Source organism: Solanum lycopersicum, chromosome 5 (genome assembly GCF_036512215.1).
Source record: "Solanum lycopersicum chromosome 5, SLM_r2.1".
NCBI lineage: Eukaryota > Viridiplantae > Streptophyta > Magnoliopsida > Solanales > Solanaceae > Solanum > Solanum lycopersicum.
The window spans coordinates 5,582,146-5,603,338 of record NC_090804.1 but is presented as its reverse complement, the minus strand read 5'-3'; the positions used below and the strand labels follow the sequence as shown (position 1 = coordinate 5,603,338).

At 32.6% G+C, this 21,193-nt stretch overlaps 2 protein-coding genes across 2 annotated transcripts; one reads left to right on the top strand and one right to left on the bottom strand.

The window, feature by feature from the left end:
- Nucleotides 1-1,532: 1,532 nt before the first annotated feature.
- On the bottom strand, nt 1,533-6,328 carry LOC101262615 (squamosa promoter-binding-like protein 6). The gene is made up of 5 exons (XM_004238983.5): nt 6,195-6,328; nt 4,758-5,678; nt 3,892-3,995; nt 2,517-3,269; nt 1,533-1,901 (listed from the first exon to the last, which is right to left on the bottom strand). Exons 2-4 carry the CDS (start codon nt 5,594-5,596, stop codon nt 2,536-2,538), a joined length of 1,677 nt encoding a protein of 558 aa, XP_004239031.2. The 5' UTR covers nt 5,597-5,678; nt 6,195-6,328; the 3' UTR covers nt 1,533-1,901; nt 2,517-2,535.
- Nucleotides 6,329-9,231: 2,903 nt separating this feature from the next.
- LOC138348461 (uncharacterized) lies at nt 9,232-9,654 on the top strand. Its single transcript, XM_069297659.1, has one exon. It carries the CDS (start codon nt 9,232-9,234, stop codon nt 9,652-9,654), a length of 423 nt encoding a protein of 140 aa, XP_069153760.1.
- Nucleotides 9,655-21,193: the final 11,539 nt, after the last annotated feature.

The window sequence follows — 21,193 nt, the reverse complement described above, 5'->3', positions numbered from 1 at the left end:
AACAACTTATATTGATTCATTGTTGTACATTATCTTTTTACCTTTTAGGTGTAGTAAAAATGATAATTGTGAATTAAAATAACAAAATTCTAGTGGTATTATTTTATTACTCCTATTATTATATAGGATAGTGTGTATAGTTTGCATTTATACATGTTGGCTAACAAATTACGAAACAAACAATTATTTGAAATATAATCTCCAAATATTATGTCAATTTTTTTTAAAAAATCAAATTTATGGTTAGATCTTGTTCTTTTGATGAATTACTTGAATCATGATACATTTTTTATACTTGGAATAGAGAGAATCATATTAAAAAATGCTTCCGCAAAAAAAAAAGAAGGTTAAATAACATCATCGATAATCAACAACATATTTAGTATACCTCCACAAGTGAAATTTGAAAAGGATCGGATAAACACACGCCTTTACCCGTACCTTTATAGGGTAGATTTAGAGAAGTTATTTCTGATAGATCCTCAAGTAAAAAAAAACATAATCAAAACAACATAGGAAGAGAAAATGACGACAATGAAAGAACAAATATATAAAGCAAATAACGCGACATATAGTAAGCATTAAAACGTCAAATACATCAACGACCCTCTAAACTTGAACTTGTTCCAATCCTAACATACGACTCAAAACACACTTTATGCTGACATGACATGATGCGCGTGACAAAGAACACCACCATACAACATCTCAATGCTCCAATATCATCATAGTTTATTCAAAAAGAATATTCAATAAATCACAAACTTAAACCCCCCCACCCCCACCCCCCACCCAAAATCCACACTTGCATATATTGAACAATTTTTTTCACAACTTACTAGAATGATACTACATGATGGAAACAACATGTCAAATTTTTCCAACCAAATAGAATGTTGCAATTCCAATAAATAAGGGACCACTTCTTCTTCTTCTTTTACTTCATTCATTCTCTATCAAGGACCACAACAACAAAAACACTAATCTAATGCATAAAATAACACTATAATGAATTGAAAAACTAACCAACCAAGTCAAATTCACCTTAAAAAATCACAAAAAAACTGTACTTCATGATGGATTCCATATACAATTCTGCACGCCTACAACTCGAAAAGACATGCCAATATAGCTGCTTGATCGAAAGGTTCTATCTTTTATTCTTTTTCGCATGTATGTACACGTATAAACACATGCATGGAGCATAACTTTTCTGCAGCAGAAGTCACAAAATGTATGGCACCAAAAGTGTTGAATTGGAAAGTAGACTAAAGCCATCAAAAATATATACATATGATATTTTTTCTACAAATAGTAAGATTCTATGCTTTTCACAATTAGGAAATGGAATGTGCATCACAAAAATGCCAACAATATGCAACGGTTCAGATCACCAGGATCGTCTATGATATGCAGTCTTACCCTACATTTCTGCTAGAGGCTTTTTCACAGCTCGTGGCAACAACTTTACCAGTTATAGATGTATCAAAAGAATTGCTGACGGAAAATTGAAGATTTATAGATATCACGAGTCATGACAAAGGAAATTACCGTTGTTTTTATAAACTTAAAAGAGATGATATACATAAAATTATGCACAAGAAATGTTATACTTCTGATACTTTATTTTCTTCTTAAACATCAGTATATGATGCAAGATTCCTTATAGACAACACTAACTATTAAAATAATAAGAGCACTGTTTCGACGAAATGGAAAAATCAATTGATGTAAGGAAAGCAATAGAAAAGCTATGGCTGACACTTACAAAAGATGTACCGATATCAATCATTTATTTAATCTGCCTTTGCCTTTTGACTTGTTGGAAAGGCCACTTGTGAATTAGTTTAATCTCCTCATATTATCTTCCGATTCTTCATTTCGGATGTTGACCCTTCAGACTGCAATGAGGATGAAAAAACCAAGAAAAGGTCACACACGAATAACAACAACTTATCTGATATATATATATATATTGCAGACAAGGAGTTCCTATTCCTAAAAGCTTTTGCTTTTTTGCTTTTTGGTTTTCTCTCTTTTCAAGAGGGGGGAAGTGGGGTGGGCTGGGGGGCTGGGGGGTGAAAGATATGAATACTGCAATGTCACATTAGTAGCCTTGTACATCACTATAGAGGATCAGAACACTGTAATTTACATGCTTCGACAAAAGAAATCATGGCGCAAATAGACACACTCACCAAGGCTCATAGTGATCCTTAATCTTCACTAATTACTAGACATGAAAAGCTGCAGGTAGTAGTAAACAATACTATCTCGATTTATCGCCAAAACATGTATAAGTGACATGTCACATTATTCAAATGTGTTAACTTTATCTAGTCAGATATCAGGTGTATATACATGAGGAAATGTATTTATCTATAGAACACAGAAAAATTTGTTCTTGATTTAACATACGACATGAACTACAAGAGTGGATTTACATGTATTGACATTTTGAGTTCCTGATAGAAACGAAAAGAAGCATTATATATCAAATGAACATGTTTACAGACCTTGTAGCTCTTATAAGCCTCAGGTGGAAGTAAAGGAACAAAAGATATCATTTTCCTGCTTCACTTGGACGGAGTTTTTCTGCTGCTCGACCCTTTGTAGGTGCGAAGACAATTGCACTAAATCCATGGTAGGCCCACCTTCCAGAGAAAGACAGTTCTTGGAATTTATAGAGTTTGATCTTTGATCATGTCCGTGATCTCTCTGGATTCCAAATGAAACAGCCTCACAATCAGGAACTTGAACGACCACATCTTGCTCAGCTACGTCAGATGAATATAACTCAGTCGGTGTCAAGCTTTTTACAACACTAACTCTGGGAGATTTCTCAAGATTATGATCACGCCCTTTAATGTATACATGATGATTTGGTTCAACCGTCCAACGTAGAGTTGGTGAAACGTCTGTTGAATTGTGTAGAAGGTTTTGTGAGTGGGCTGACAGAAGAGAGAGAGCACAAGAGGAGTTTTGCCCTTTGGAAAATTCTTGAATAGACAATGTTGTCCCACCAGTGTGAACTTTGGACGGATCTTGTTTTCTCATTCCGTACTGATGCTGGATGCTTTTCGCAGGGAATTGCTCATTTTTTACAGATATAGCCAATTGAGAGATGCCAAATGGCTTATGTTCTAATTTAGGGTGCTTGCTGTTGTTATTATCTTCATAATTTTCTTGATAAAAGAAGCTACCAGGAAATATTTCTGGGAAAAGAAATGGTACTCTCCTTTGTGAAGTCATATCCAAAAATCTCGAACCTGCATTTGCATAAATTCGTAGTCGGTAAAGCTGCTAAGAATTTATCCACAAAGCAGAACAAACATTCAAGTGCCACGAGCTAACAGAATGATTATAATCAGTTACCAATATGCTTAACAAATGAGAAACTGAAAAACTCGACATAGAAACTATATTTAACTGGATATGATTAGGTAAATACTCCCTCTGTTCCAATTTATTTGTCTGGTTTTGACTTGGCAATTAGCACAAAGTTTAAGAAAATAAACAAGACTTTTAAATCTTGTAGTTAAAATTAAAAAGTTACCAAAAAAAAAAAGGAAAGAAAGCATTCTTTTTGAAATGGACTAGAGAGGGAAGTAAGATAAACAAATTAAAATGGAGGGAGTAGGATCATTAGCACCAACGAACTTCAGAACACACTCAATATAAGCAAATTGGATTAAGCGTAGAAAGTTCTTTCAAGCCCTCACATGAAAATAGAGTTGGGAAAATAACAGTGGTACATTTTCTAATTGAGAGGAAAAAGGACGAAACTTGGAGTACGGAGGATGAAACTCACTAGAAGACAAATCAAGCATAGAACTCTCTTTAACATAATCAGCAAATGCAGGATAATTAGCGGAGGAAGAAAAGGTTTACCCCAGTGAGTATCGAATTGAGGCTTTCTCCGCCGCTCATTATGGCCTGCAAGGCGTTTGCGACAGCTGCGTTTACCTTCATCAAATTCTGCTAGCAAGTGAAACCTGCATTTTAAAAGGTTACTACAATTCTATGCAGGACTAGCAGCCAAGACATTCATGCCAAATTGTTAGTACTAAATTACGACATTCAGACCAAATGCATAAAAATCAGTAAACATCTGGTTACTTCTTTTCTTTTCTTTTCTTCTTACAATATCTGTGATGTCCAAGCCACCTTATATGCACCACAACTATTCCACTATGTACCCGCTACCTCTCACCAGCACAGTGACTGAGTGCTACGCTGGTCGCTTTTTGTTAACACCGTGAACAGTTCTCTACTTTAAAGATGATTGCATAAGAATGAATTCCGGAGGATGGTCAATTAACAGGTCATGATTAAGTTACTCTACAAAGGAAAGATTGTAACTTCTATATCTACTTAATGTTCTAAAAGTTTTGATGGATCGTCCAAACTGAATTTAACAGAAACAGCAAGGCATACCTTAAATATGTTAAGAGGAAACTAGCAGGAGCTAATAGTAGCTTCCACATTCATGTCAAAATAAATTCTTTTAGAGCTCGTATGCTAAAAAAAATTTATCTTCTTTTCAACATTACATCCACATGATTCGCCATTTGGTTTAGTTTTGTTAGACTAGTCAAGCAAATGATTTCAATACAGCAGCTCATTTTCCTAGATCAAATGCAACACGTCAATGATATTTCTACATTTGTTTAATACAAAAACACAGACACACACATTCAGTGCAATCTAAGAATTTTATTACATGACAAAAGGAGCAGCGATGAGCTAGACCATACCTGCTACACTGCTGACAAAACCTTTGTTCAATCCCATTAACTATGACTATAGCAGTTTTTGAGTGTTCATTGCATACTTTGTGTCTTTTATGATAGTCTTTTGAGGAGCTCAGGTCCTTGTTACAACCATGAACCTGGCAGACAGGAATCTCGGAATGAAAATTCGTAGTACGTAGTCTTTTTCCCTGCAGTGACGAATTGACTGAAGTCAAAGCCGAGTTTCTCTTTAAAGACTGATTACTTTTAACTTCCCTATAAACAGTCGTCGACTCCTCCTCCTTCTGATCATGAACCTGAGAGATAGAAAACCGAGAATGCGAACTCTTTGTTTGGGCTTTTCCAGCTGCCAATGAAGATTCTGGAGAAGAAAGTATCGAACTTTCTTTCGAAGATTGATTAGTCCTTAACTCTCCATGATCAGTCAACTCCTCCAATTTCAAAGCAATCAATGATGACATCGGATTGTTAGATTTAGTAGCACTATTGTTAAACATGGCACCAAGTCCAACTTCTCCAGGAATAGGCTCAAATGAATTAAACATAGAAGTTGAAGATAGCATTTTTCCACAACCATCACTCATTTCACCACTTAATACCCCGGGACACGGGTTACTGGCTGCTGATTTCTTCAAAATATCAGCAATACCCGATCCCAGGAACTCTGTGTTTTCAGTTACTTCTTGACTAAAACCACAAATGCTTTTATCAACATCACAAAAAGGGTTCAAATTCCATTCCTTTACAATACTTCTACTTCTCGAAACCGTGTCGACAGACAATTCAACATTATCAGGAAAAATAAGGCCTCTCCCTTCCAAAGAATAGCTCAAAGGTTCCATCCAGAAACAAAAGTTTCTCAGAACTAAAACAAGTGCAAATTTTTAATGAAATCTTCACCACTAGCCAAATCCAACTGAAATTCTGAATATGCAAAAAATAAATTGACAGACATACATCAGTAAGAATTAAAGTTCCAATCTTGAAATTCAGATTCAATCAAACCTAACATACAGAGTGAAGGGTCAAAACACACCTAAAACTTTCCCATTTTTCGAGTTTCATACCTAAACTATCACCAACTATTAATCTAGTTCATGTATCAAAACTCAAAAAATCACGATACTTTAGATGTGTTTTTGACCATTAACTCTATGATATAAGCATACACAAGCAAAACAAATTGCCCCAAAGAAAAGGGTACAGTACTATTATATAGAACCAGAACATTAAACTAAAATTGGTAAAAAGTATACTGAAGACAAAATCAAGATCCCCAGATAACAACTATAAAATCAAAGAAACAAGCACAAAAAAATCAGAACTTTAACAAACAAGAAACAAGAAAATACCCAATTGAGAAAATCACAAGGGAAATACAAAAAGTAGAAAAAATAATCATATTTGATGAAAAAGATTGAAACTTTATATCATACTTACCAAGAAGAAGAGTCTAAAAAGTTAGAAAGAACTTAGAACAGGTGCTATGGTGCTTTGCCACTTTTATTCTTGGAGAGAAGAGAAGAAGCACTGGTAAACCAAATACATTTAAGTCAACATAATTTCCACTTCCAACATATTGATTTTTTTAATAAAATCAATACGTTTCAGTTGATGTGTGATATTTTTCGTTTTTCGAAAGTCAAATAGTTCGAGTATGAGAGGTAATTTTACGCGCATAAAATATTTAATTTTATGAAATTTATTTATTTATAAACTATGTAAAAAGTATTATACGTCATCACAATTGACAATTCAAAATATTTAAAACATATATGAAAAATTTACTATCAAAGATAGACTTGTTTAAATCTTGAAATTCGAAAAGTGCACGTAAATTAGAATGGATGGAATAATATATAAATAGACACTCAAATTTAATCTGATCGGGCGAACAAAGGTGTTCCCAATCCTACGTTTGAACATACGCAAGTCTCTCATTTGAATAGTTCTAACTTATAAAATGATATTAGGACACTTATAAAAATTTTAAGTGTTAAATTAATATAGAATGTCTATACACAATATAATGAAAATGAGATAGAATATATAATTATTAGTTGAAATCAAGTTAAAACATTTATATATTTATTCAAAAAAGTTTAAGTGTTTATTTACTGAGTAGGGTAAAAATTAAGTATCAATTTTAGGTTTTTATTTTATTTTGTAAAAAAAAAAGGGCAACTTCAAGGTGTTTTGTAACTTTTGGTGGGTGCTTCAAAGCATGTATGAGAGAACATTTCTTTGATTTTTTTAAAATCAAATCCAAAAGCATTTTGTTTCCATTTTAGGTGATTTTGAAGATTTAATTATCAAGAAAAAAGGGATAAATATAATTTATTACTAAATGTAGGTAGTTAGGTATGTCTAATCACTAGTCTAGAAATTTTATGATAATTGACCTCTACTGTTATTTTTCACACTCAACCCCTTAATTATATGGCACTCTCATACTTTGGTCCTATTAATATTATATTTCATAGAGACCATCTCTTATGATTTTTCACTCTTTAGCGAAATCTTTATTAAAATCTGACTAAATAAAATTCATAAAAAAAAGATATTTTTGAAAAATTACACATAATGAATGATCTTGAAAATAGTAATTTTAATATTTAGAGCTTGATCTAATAAATCTGAAAATGTTTATCAATTCTTATTATAATAACAAATTGATATATAAAATAAAAATTGAATTCACGAATAAATATTTTAGGTTTTTAATAGATCGTGTAATGTACGTATAAAATTTGGTACATGTCGATAAAGTTCTTGTAAGTCCATAAAATCTCAATTAGATCCACTCCTAAACTAGAAACCTCGGAATAGAGATAGAAAGATTCTATTTATTTGAAGAGAAACTATACATGTATAGGAAAGATGTTTTTTTCCCCCTAAGACTTCACAAATTTGTTATAAATATTCTTTTAACAAAATAATTTTATTTTTACATATAAGATATTCGAAATTATTTTCTTCTATTCAATTATACATGATCGATCATAAGAGATCATTATTTCCTCAGCTTACATAGATAAGTAGATTACATCCAGATGATACATATATATTAAGAAGGTCACGGTATATTAAAAGAGTGACTGTAAATACTATGATTATTTTTATTTTTGTTATATATTAATTTGATATTAATATAAGCACCTACAAATTTTATATTCTAAATTCGACTTTTTTAATCAGGTCATAATTTTTAATATTATTAAGTAGACCATTATTATACATCAAAGTGGGTAGGTCAAATGGACTCTTATATATATTAATTTTTTTTTTCTATGTTACATTTCATGTTCTATGCATAGGGTATAGTAGTTTTGATTTCATTTGCAGTTAGGAATTCAAGTTAATTACTTGAAGAAGAAAGACTGTTGATGACATTTTTTTTTTAGAGAAAACAAAGAAATAAATTGGACACCTATTCTTGAGTTTGGTTGAGGAAAATTTATGATTTTTCTTTCTTCATAAATAGGAAGTGGTTGAAGAATATTCATCTTTTTATATATTGTAAAAATGATTGTCCATCCATCTGTTCCAAAATGATTGTTTTTTTTGTTTAGTCCGATACTCACGTTGAAATTTGATTAAATATAAATTTATGTCGCGAAATTACATATGAAAGGTAAAATGCTCTCTAGTGGGTTATACTATTAAACTCGATATGCGAAAAGTAGAATCTTTTAATGATATTTATGACGGACACATTAATCATAAAAATATGTCATGTTTGTGACAATATTAAGATAAAATCATCAACTTTTTATGTTTTTTCATGGCGATTTTTCAATCAATTTTTAGTGTTATTGATAGGAAAAACTACTAAACACAAACATATTTTACTACCATGTATATATATTTTATCTCTAGTTTTAGAAAATTACACATAATATCATTTTTGTTATAAAATATTTGTATTATAGTGAATGTCTATCATGTGGAGTCCTTTTTAGGATATGATTAAAGAGTCCTACTTGGAGACCAAGTTAGATTTCTCCTATAAATAGAGTGCTCCTCTTCGTTGTAAATTCAATTCATCAAGAGAAATAACAAGTCTTCTCTTCTTTTCTCTCTAGTTTCTTCTTCTTATTCTATAGTTTTATAACACGTTATCAGCACGAGACTCTAATTTCTCAAAAGTGAAGGTTAGATTTGAACAATTAATAAAGGTATTATTTATTCTTTTGTTTTTAATTTTAATGGCCAATCTTACAAAACTAGAGTTCACTGCCCTTCAAAGTTCGGGCAGGAACTACCTCTCATGAGTGTTGGATGCTGAAATCCACCTTGATGCAATGGGTTTTGGAGACACCATAAAAGAAGAAAATAAGGCATCAAATCAAAACTGTGCACGAGCAATGATATTCTTGCGTCTTCATCTTACAAGATTCTGAAAATCAAATATCTGACAGTTAAGGATCCACTTGTTTTGTGGAAAAACCTAAAAGAAAGATTTGACCACTTGAAGATGGTCATACATCTAAATGCACGATATGATTGGATGCATCTAAGGCTACAAGAATTTAAGTCTATACATGAGTATAATTCTGCCATGTTCAGAATCACTTCTCAATTGAAATTATGTGGAGAAACGGTTAGTGAGATTGATATGATGGAAAAGACGTTCTCCACTTTCCATGCCTCGAATGTGCTCTTGCAGCAACAATATCGAGAGAAAAGTTTCAAAAAGTATTCTGAACTAATTTCTCATATTCTTGTGGCCGAGCAAAATAATGATTTATTATTGAAAAATCATGAGAATCGACCTACTGGATCTGAACCACTTCCTGAAGTGAATGAGGCGTACGTCCATCATGCTAGGCGTGGAAAAGGTCGCGGTCCTAATCGTGGTCATGGACATGGACGTGGTCGTGGTCGTGATTATGGTTAAGAACGTAATTCTATTCCTGGCATTAATCATTTACCAAATAAAAAGGAAAAAAGAAAGGATGAGAAACGTGGAGCAACTAGGGAAGGTTGTTTTCGATGTGGTGGAAGAGGTCATTATGCACGTGATTGTCATACTCCCAAACACTTGGTTGAGCTTTATCAAGAATCACTAAAGAAGAAAGAGAAAAATCCCGAGGAAAATTTTATCTCTGAAAATCAAGTTGACATCACGGAGTTGGATGTAGCAGATTTCTTCGCACATCCTGAAGGAAAAATAGATCACTTAATTAGTGATGATTCTGTGAACATGGAAGAGTGATATTTTTTTTGGTAGTATTTATTAATAAATTTCATGTAACGTTAGATGTTTGCATGAGTATTAGTATTTTAAATTAGTTTAGTCGTTCATTAGCTTGTTCTTTAATTCTTAATAAAATAATATATATTTTTCATTGATTTATTTATATGATTCTAATATGATAGAGTTAGTCAAATACTAAACTTTATCACGTGTTTGTATTATATTAGGTCTTTAACTTGGTCTAATGTTAAAAACATAAATTCTGATATTAACTAGGATTTATCATGTGTTTGTATTATATTAGGTCTTTAATTTGATCTAAGGTTAAAAACATGCAGTCTGTTATTAACTAGGATTAAATAATGATTTTATTTTATTTTCCTAACAATTCGTTTTTGACTTAGAGGAAAGAATAAATTAAGGCTTAATTTCTAATATTTAATTATTAATTTATTCCTTTGAATATATTGTACCCTTTTGACAACACTAATATTTAATATATATTTATTTTGTGTATGTCATTTCATGTGAAGATATGGATAATTCTAAGAACATATTATCGAAATATGAAGATATCTGTTTGATTGATTCTGGTACAACACATACGATATTCAAAAATAAGAAATATTTTTTTCATTTAAGTATGGGTAAAATAAATGTTACTACAATTTTTGGTAGTACTAATATGATTGAGGTTTTCGGAAATGCCATTGTAATTTTGCCCAAGGGAACTAAACTCATCATTATTAATGCTATGTTTTCTCCAAAATCTAAGAGGAACTTGTTGAGTTTTAAAGATATCCGTGAAAATGATTATCATATTCAATCAATGGATAAAATAAATCTAGAATATCTTGGTATCACCAATTATGTCTCTGGGCAGACATATGTTATAGAAAAGTTCCCTACTTTATCTTCTGGCTTGTATTGGACAAAAATTAGTGCAATTGAGGCACATTTTATAGTAAATAAGAAGTTTATTGATTCCAATACATTTGTACTTTGGCATGATCGTCTAAGACATCCTGGGTCAATAATGATGAGACAAATTATAGAAAATTCGAATGGACATCCTAAAATCTAAAAGTTCTTTTAAATGGTGAATTTTCTTGTACTGCTTGTTAGCAAGGCAGGTTAATTGTGAGACCATCACCAATGAAAGTTAAGATTGAGTCTCCTGCGTTCTTGGAACGTATACATGGGGATATTTGTGGACCTATTCACCCACCTAGTGGGTCATTTAGATATTTTATGGTTCTAATAGATGCTTCTTCTAGATGGTCTCATGTGTGCCTATTGTCATCTCGTAACTTGGCATTTGCAAAATTATTGGCACAAAATAATAAGGTTAAGGGCACACTTTCCTGATAATCAGATTAAGTCCATTCGTCTTGATAATGCTGCAGAGTTTTCATCTCAATCACTTAATGATTATTGTTTAGCAATTGGGATAAGAGTTGAACACTCCGTTGCTCATGTTCATACTCAGAATGGTCTCGCAGAGTCATTAATTAAACGTTTGCAATTAATAGTAAGACCATTGCTTATGAAAACTAAATTGCCCACTTCTGTGTGGGGACATGCAATTTTGCATGCTGCAACACTTATTCGTCTCAGACCGACAAGTTATCATAGGGTTTCTCCATTGCAATTGGTTATGGGTCAAGAACCTAATATATCCCATCTAACAATTTTTGGAAGTGTTGTACATGTGCCTGTGGCACCACCAAACCGCACTAAGATGGGCTCTCAAAGAAGGTTAGGAATATATGTTGGGTTTGAGTCACCCTCCATTATTCGCTATCTTGAATCATTGACTGGAGACATGTTTACTGCTAGATTTGCAGATTGTCGGTTTGATGAGATAATTTTCCCAAAATTAGGGGAGAGAATAGTGAAATAAAACGAGAAATTTTGTGGAAAAATTTATCATTGTCTCATCTTGATCCATATTCTTCTACTTGCGAACAAGAAGTACAAAAGAGTATTCATCTGCAGAAATTTGCAAATCAAATGCCAGACACATTTACAGATTTGAAAAGGATTACTAAATCACATATTCCTGCAGAGAATGTCCCAATTCGAATTGATGTCCCTAAAGGACCATCCACTAGTGTCATATCTAATGAGTCAAAAACACACCTAAAACTTGGTAGACCATTGGGGTCTAAGGATCAAAATCCTAGAAAAAGAAAGATCAAATGTCAAGATGACACTATGAAAGAATCTCATATGGAAGTTTAAAATTTGAATAAGTCTGATATTCATGAAAGAATCAATGAACTTGAAACTCAAAGAAATAATAAACTATCCATAAATTTAAGAGATGTTGAAACTAATATGAATCGATCAGAAATAGTGGTTGATTATGTCTTTGCATATAATGTTGCAACAAATATCATGAAAGATAATGAGGATCATGAACCTCAATCTGTTATAGAATTTCGACAACGAAATGATTGGCCAAAATGGCAAGAAGCAATTCAATCAGAGTTGAATTCACTTGCCAAGCGTGAAGTTTTTGGACCTATAGTTCAAATGTAACGACCTGTTTAGTCGTTTTGAGCAGCAGATTTTATTTATGGAAAACTGGCTGACACGACGGACCCCACGATGGACTGTCATGGTAACGACGGACCGTCGCAGGGTCTCGTTTCAAAACACTTAGAAATTCTGAAAAATGGGTACTGAAAATCGACTCTCTAAACTTCGTGACGGAATGGCAGGACGAACCGTCACAGGCGTGACGGACCATCACAGACTCTTTTGTGGAAATTGAGTCTCTGAACCTTGCGACGACCTGCAGAACGGACCGTCGCAGGCACGACGGGCCGTCACAGGTTGCGTAATCCCAATCGGGGTCGGATTTCTTTACACATTTTAAGAGACGTTTTGGACTATTCCTACTTTAATTATAAAGTTAGAGGGTTAAGGTCAATAGTCTAATTACTTGGGGGTTAAAAGAGGTAACCTTAAGTTAATTAGTGGGTTATTATTGCCATCTTTCATTCTTAATTATATACTAATTAGGGTAAAAGAAAGAGGGTTTGAAGAAGAAAATAGAAAGAACAAAGAGAAAGAGGGAGAATCGAACGAGAAGAGGAAAACACAAGGCTTTGGGAAATTCTTGCTTGATCACTAGTCTTCGGTGGAGGTAGGTTATGGTTTCTCTTACGATATTCGTAGTAAACTCTTAATAGCGAATGATATGTATTAATAATGTTGTAAACCCTGCTATGTGCTTAATTGTATGCTTCCATGAATGTAATTAAATAATTGTGATTATATAAGCATGATGAAGTTATTGAATCCCAAATCTTGCAAAACCCTAATCTCTTTGTTAATGATGAGGCCTTGGTATAAAAGAAGGCGTGATGAACTAAAATAATGAGATTGATGATGTCTTGGTAAGAAAGAAGGCTTGATGAATTGATAGAAGGAGATTAGGAGATCGGGTGTCACGAATTGACACGTAGATTTAGGGGATCGGGTGTCACGAATCGATACGTAGATTTAGGGGATCGGGTGTCACGAATCGACACGTAGATATATGGGATCGGGTGTCACGAACCGACACGTAGATTTGGGGGATCGGGTGTCACAAACCGACACGTAGATTTAGGGGATCGGGTGTCACGAACCGATACGTAGATTTAGGGGATCGGGTGTCACGAACCGACACGTAGATTTAGGGGATCAGGTGTCACGAACCGACATGTAGATTTAGGGGATCGGAGTGTCACGTTCCGACACATAGTAGTAGGGGATCGGAGTGTCACGTACCGACACAAGAGAAATAAAGATAATGAATCTTGAAAGATGTTAATATACTCAATCTAATGAACATAATTCCCAAATGAGTATGGTATTGAGGCTTGAGTCCTCATGTGTGAACTTGACGGTAATTGTTAATGATATAGTACTTGTTGTTGTTACATATTGAGTATCATAGTTGATTTTATGATATTACTTGGTATATATTGATTTCTATTTTGAGTTGGCCGATGATATCTACTCAGTACCCGTGTTTTGTACTGACCCCTACTTTTATGTTTTCTACTTGTTTATTTGTGGAGTGCAGCAAAAGTGCCGTCATCTTCGACTCAACAGTAACTCTAGCCAGTCTTCATTACTCCGGAAATCAGGGTGAGCTAATGCTTCTAGCTTGGACTGGATCTTCCTCTTCATGTCTTGATGCCTTGAAGTTCCGGCATGGACTAGGTTTTATATATTTTTAGCTTCTTAGAAACTCTTAGATTTAGTAATTTGAAGTAGATGTTCTTGTGATGATGACTTCCAGATTTTGGGAAATAATAGTTATTGAATTGGTTTTTATTAATGAGTTTAAGTTTTCCGCATTACTTTATGTTGATATTACATTGAAATGTTAAGGTTTAGATTGGTTGGTTCACTCACATAGGAGGGTAAGTGTGGGTGCCAGTCGCGGCTCGGTTTTGGGTCGTGACATCAAACACCTAATGGTATTAAACCTGTTGGTTACAAATGGATTTTTGTGCGAAAAAAATGGGAAAAATGAAATACAAAGGTATAAAGCACGCCTTGTGGCACAAGGATTTTCTCAAAGGCCTGGAGTCGACTATGAAGAGACATACTCACCCGTTATGGATGCAATAACATTGCGTTATCTCATTAGTTTCACAGTCTATGAGCAACTTGAAATGCATTTGATTGATGTGGTTATAGCCTACCTTTATGGATCACTTGATAATGAGATATACATAAAAATTCCTGAAGGATTTGCGATGCCTAAATCGTGTAATTCAAAATTTCGAGAAATGTATTCAATTAAATTGTAATGATCATTATATGGTTTGAAGCAATCTGGGCGCATGTGGTATAACCGTCTTAGTGAGTATTTAATTAAGGAAGGTTATACAAATGATGCAATTTGTCCATCTGTCTTTATAAAGAAAATATTATCGGAATTTGTTGTACTTGCTATTTATGTTGATGACATAAATCTTATTGGAACTCAAATAGAGCTTCAAAAGGCAATTGATTATTTAAAGAATGAACTTGAGATGAAAAATCTGGGAAGGACAAAATTATGTCTTGGTTTGCAAATTGAACATTTGACAAATGGTATTTTTGTTCATCAATCTGCCTACACAGAAAAAGTGTTGAAAAGATTCTGTATGGATGAAGCGCATCCATTAAGTACTCCGATGGTTGTTCGTTCACTTAATGTGAATAAGGATCCATTCTGACCTCAAGAAAAGAATGAAGAAATTCTTGGTTCTGAAGTACCATATCTTAGTGCAATTGGTGCACTAATGTATCTTGCTAACACTATGAGGCCTAATATAGCTATTGCAGTTAACTTGTTAGCAAGGTATAGTTCTGCCCCTATTAGGAGACATTGGAATGGGATCAAACACATTTTGCGATATCTTAAAGGGACAACTGATATGGGCTTATTTTATTCTGTTAATTGTAGCCCAAATCTTGTTGGTTATGTTGATGCAGGATATTTATCTGATCCACACAAAGCTCAATCCCAAACAGGCTATGTGTTTATATGTGGGGGGCTGCCATATCTTGGAGATCTACAAAGCAGTCCATCGTAGCCACTTCATCTAATCATGCTGAAATAATAGCTATTCATGAAGCAAGTAGAGAATGTATGTGGTTAAGGTCTATGATACATCTCATTCGAGAGAAATGTGGTTTGAAATGTGATAAAGTACCCACCACTTTATATGAAGATAATGCAGCATGCATAGCACAACTTAAGGGATGATTCATAAAAGGAGATAGAACAAAGCATATTTCACCGAAGCTTTTCTATACACATGAACTTCAAAAGAATGGTGATATAAATGTGCAACAGATTCGTTCAAGTGACAATGTGGCTGATCTATTCACCAAGTCTCTACCAACTGCAACTTTCAAGAAGATGGTGCACAAGCTTGGAATGCGAAAATTCAAGTCTCTGGATTGATGTTCTCATTAGGGAGAGTTAATACGCGTTGTACTCTTTTTCCCTTACGAGGTTTTGTCCCACTGGATTTTCCTTGTAAGGTTTTTAATGAGGCAACCTAGATGTGTATTAATAGATATGTGTACTCTTTTCCTTTACTAGAGTTTTTCTTTTCTAAAAGTTTTTTTTAGTAAGGTTTTTGACGAGTCACATCATCTATGAATTAGACATTGAGGGGGAGTGTTATAAAGTATTTGTATTATAGTGAATGTCTATCATGTGGAGTCCTTTTTAGGATATGGTTAAAGAGTCCTACTTGGAGACCAAGTTAGATTTCTCCTATAAATAGAGTGTTCCTCTTCACTGTAAATTCAATTCATCAAGAGAAATAACAAGTCTTCTCTTTTTTTCTCTCTAGTTTCTTCTTCTTACTCTATAGTTTTATAACAATTTTTGAATTATTACACCATATATTTTAAAAAGTTAAATCAGATATACAAATCTCGCTTAAATATGATATTAGATAATTATCTTAAAATATAAGGACATTAAGAATTCGAACTTTACAATTGTTTCCCTCCCCATCCCGTTTCGTGTATGTATCTCACTCATCTTCACGTAATTTACACAAACCTACATTTTCCAATTTTTCTTCAACCATATCAATAGTTTGAATGTACTAAATCAAAATTAATTCTTGATAATCAACAATATATAACGAGGTAAGATTTTGTTTAATTTTTCGCTAATATTCGAATGTATCTTGGATTTTCAACACTTTCATTTTTCTAATTTATGAGATACATGCTTAACTATTTTAGATACATCATATGTAACTCAACAATATCATGAATTATCTATTAAGATACACATGTGAAAGTGAGATACATGCTTAATTAAATTTAAATTCTATACAAATCATTACTATTAAACATTATACTGTTACTTTTTAAGAATGACATATACATTATTTATCTGAGATACTCGTTATAAAATTAAGATACATTATAAAACACATTCAACTAATTTCATTAAGGCGCCTTTTATCAATTTTTTTTTGTTGAAATTCATGATTATCTCCATAGATACATATCAACAAATTAAAGTTCCAAGATCGATACATCCAATAGAAAACAAATCTAACTAATATCTTTCTGTCTAATCTCATTTCTAATTTTCGTTGGAGTAAAATTGTCTTTTGTCATGTATCTAATCTTCGTGCTTTTGTATGTACAATCGATTTCTAGTTGAGTTGAAATATCATCGACTAGATCATTGTAGGTTTCATTATCTCTCAAGAGTATTTCATCAATTCTATAATTTTCATATCACAATGATCTTTTGTTGTTATGCAAAATGGATACAACACGCAATTTGTTTGGTGTCTTTTCAATTCTATAAAAAACCTCATGCCCATATCGTTTTGGATTTTCATTGGATTTAGTTTGTCTTCCATTGTGTATCTGATCTTCATTCTTTTTCGAGTGCAATTGAAAACTAATTGTATTGAAATACCATTCACTAAATCATTGTAGTACTCACTCATTATCTCTCAAAAGAATCCCATCAATTCTATAATTTTGATATTCAATTTCAGATACCTATAAACCAGAATGCCTCAACAATATTGTGACTTTCTCTGTTTGCAAAAGAAATTTCAAAAATTTTAAGATTCAAAAGTGTTGAATGCCTTGAATCGGACCCGTTACAGCAGAAAAAACGGGGGTCTCGCTGCCCGGTCAGCAAGTCGGGGGGTCCAGGGGGCGACGCGCCCCCTGGCCTGGGGTCCGGGGGGCGGAGTCGCCCCCGGCCCGACGGTACACAATGTTGTTGTATTGGGCCCTTAATTATCTGTCAATTCTGTATTTTGGGCCCAAGCCTGTTAGGGCGTAGCTTAGCACTATACATAGACGCTATGGCAAACCCTATCCTGTATTCTGTTCTTGCCTCTCAATTAATAAAACTGCTCCCCCTCTTCCCGTGGACGTAGCCAATTTATTGGTGAACCACGTAAATCTATTGTCTTGTTTTTCGCGTTTATATTTTCTCGTATTATCTCGAATTCCGCATAAAAAAAAGAATGATAATTTGATGAAAAAGATGAAGTTCAGAAAATAATTTGATGATATCAATGTTGATTACGTTATGATTGTTATATTTCTCACAACTTACTCGTTTAATTAAGGAGTTAAACTAAAACAATTAACCAAATTAATTAAAACATGTATCCCTTTATTTAAATTCTAATAGAGTAATGTATCTTAAGGTTTATTACCGTATCTTTTGAACGAAAAAATGGTATAGGAAGTAATATCGAAAACTAACAAGATTTTTAGTAATTAAGATGTAAAGTAGTGAAATTTATTCAGGATAAATTATAGGGAAAATTGTATATAATAGCAAACTAATAGCCTAAATTAAATGGAATAGCTAGGGTTTGATTTAATTGTGCTCCATAGCAAACAATAGCTAAAATTTGCCAGCGTCTCTCTCCCAAAAATCTCGCTCGCCACTCTCCATTCTCGCTCGCCTCTCTCGCTTTATACACAGAAGTGTATAATTCTGTTTCTGTTTTGTATAAAGCGAGAGAAAATTGTATATACACATGCAAAAATGTATATCTTCGTGTTATACACTTAATTATACAATTTACAACACATTTTACTTCAAATATTGCAGAGAAAAAGGCCAACGAATTATACAATTGCAGTGAAATACAATTTTCTCTAGCTTTATACAACAGAAGTGTATATATTGTGTTTCTATTTTTGTATAAAGCGAGAAAAACATATATTTTCTTGCTATACACTTATAATTATGCAATATACATACATTTTAATTCGATTCAACTGTACGCAAAACAAATTATACAATTGCAGCGAAATAGGCCAATGAATTATACAATTTAGGCCAGCGAATTATACAATTGTATATGTATAGCAAATTATACAGTTTTATGTTTGCTATGGAGCGCAATTATGCAAAGTTTGCTATAGCATACAAATATGAATTTTTTGTTTGCTATATGTGAAAGTTGCCCTAAATTATAACAAATTACTCGAATTTACGATGAATTATTTATCATAACTATTATTCTTTTGTTGTATATTAGTAAATAAATAAGTCATTTTAATTTTTTTTTAATGCACTTACACATTGTTGGGCTTCTTGTTGAGCCTACTGATAGAGATTGGACGCACATTTTGGGCAACTCTTTCAATTGGGCTTGCATTGATCCACTGGGCTTAGTGGATTGGTCCATTCTTACTTTGGCCCATTTCCAATTTCCTCTTCTATTTTTTTTTTGGGATTGAGATCGGGGATACCTCTTTTGTGCGTCTTTCTCGTGAAGGTAACAAAATATAACATGGAAAGACATGGCCCAGAGCGAGCTTCATTTATTTCGAAGAAAATGAGGAGTGAACTGGGGAGAGGGGTGGGGGTGGGGGGACGATAAAGTTTAACTTACATGTGCAATGAACTAGATCATGATGGATAATTTTGTGTAAGCCATTGTGTAAAACTTTATTTACATAAATATTGAATCTTATTCTTCACAGAGTGAGAACTGAGGAGAGTGTTGAATCACATGTCGATGAGAATGTGAATTAATTGACCTTTGATTAAATATAGTTCGGACAATATTAATAAATGAGGGAACTAGGTAGGTGCTTTGAGTCCCACGCCAATTAAGATGAAATAATTTGTTTGTTTTTTGTTCTATATAATTTTGGGTAATCTTTACCTCATAAGCTATCTTCTGTAATTAAATTAAGTTCAACGTCGACTTCTTTTCTAAAAGCTCAATAATGTCATCTCTTTTTCACGAGCCAATGCAATGAAAAAACAATTTATATTTGTGTTGTAAAATAAATTTAAATTATATAGTAATTAAATATAGTATAATAATCTACAAACAGATTCTTCAAAATAATTTTTAAAGTAAATAATATTTTTTTTATATAAGTGCTTGACTCATTTATTACTTGGTGGCATTTTTTTGGGACAACAAATGCATATTTGAATAATTACTTTGGTGTATATATTGGTCCAAATTTTCCATGCTCTCATCTTTCTAATTATCTTGCTTGCTTTTAGTACATTTTCTTTATATTTTTATTTAATTAGAATCTAATTATAGCTTTTATTAAATTGGACTAATTGAGATGATAATAAGTGAATTTTAGTCTGTCCAAAAGTTAACGAGTTTGGAATTAAATAGGTTAAAGATTAAATTATTAATCCATTCAAATCTAAATAAATTGAGCGAATTATGATTTTATGAACTGATTTTGCCGCTCCTACTTACCATAACACATTTGTGAGTTGTATATTATAAAATTTGTTCAAGATGATTATTGCTAATAATTATCAAAACCTAGTCCTTTACCTTTAAATTTGTCCATTCTTCTTTAATTAGTCATTAGTTTTTTGGACCCCTTTTGACCTTTTGAATAATCACAAAAACATAAATTGCCTTTCCCTTTGATATTTTGTTTAATTGTCTCTGTTCTTTGATTTATGTTATAAAAATATATGTATATCATGCTTTAATTCTTGATCATTTTTATTTTATGCATAAATAAATCAAGGTTGGGCCTAGATTCTTTGTCTTTATTAATAATATGCAGTTCCTTTAACTTGGATTATGGAATAGATTTGCATGATTTTATAGTGCTTTGTGTCTTTGATTAGACAAAGTGGTGTGCCATTAATTATAACAAAGGTCTAATTAATTAATTATAACCCTTGAAGTGATCTTATTTATTACTATTTTATATTATATATATATATTATATATAGAGCTCTAGGTACATTCTTTTGTCCGTACACATTCCATTTATCTTTTTTTTTTCTTTTTTAAGAAAATAAAAAATAGCCAAGTGCACATGTATCTCAGTGTCCATGGTTAGAAAATCAACTAATCAAATTTATTAAAAGAGGTTTAATTAAATTCCCTTCATCAAGAAATATTATATATTATAAATATGAAAAATATTTCATAATTTTTTAAAGTTCCCTCGATAAAAATCTAATTTCGCCACTTAAAAAAAGGGAGGGGTGGGGGATATTTTCAAATTTTCAAATGCAAAACTCTAAGTATACTTAAATGAACATCTAATTAATAGAATATCATGAAATTACCCACCAATAATGTTGCTTTACTTAAATCGAGACAGAATATGTCACAAATAACTTTTCTTTTATCTTTATACTGTAAAAGTAAAATTTGTCTACATATCATCTTTTTTAGATTTTACTTGTGAAATTACACTTACGATATTTGTGAATATGTAA

What these genes read in the sequence shown, in the direction of transcription:
- LOC101262615 (XM_004238983.5), bottom strand. Translation starts at nt 5,596, where the DNA reads ATGGAACCTTTGAGCTATTCTTTGGAAGGGAGAGGCCTTATTTTTCCT. An exon ending in TTTTGTCAGCAGTGTAGCAG is followed by an intron (nt 3,996 to 4,757) that starts GTATGGTCTAGC and finishes TTTAAAATGCAG; the next exon opens with GTTTCACTTGCTAGCAGAAT. An exon ending in TCAATTCGATACTCACTGGG is followed by an intron (nt 3,270 to 3,891) that starts GTAAACCTTTTC and finishes ATGCAAATGCAG; the next exon opens with GTTCGAGATTTTTGGATATG.
- LOC138348461 (XM_069297659.1), top strand. Translation starts at nt 9,232, where the DNA reads ATGGTCATACATCTAAATGCACGATATGATTGGATGCATCTAAGGCTA.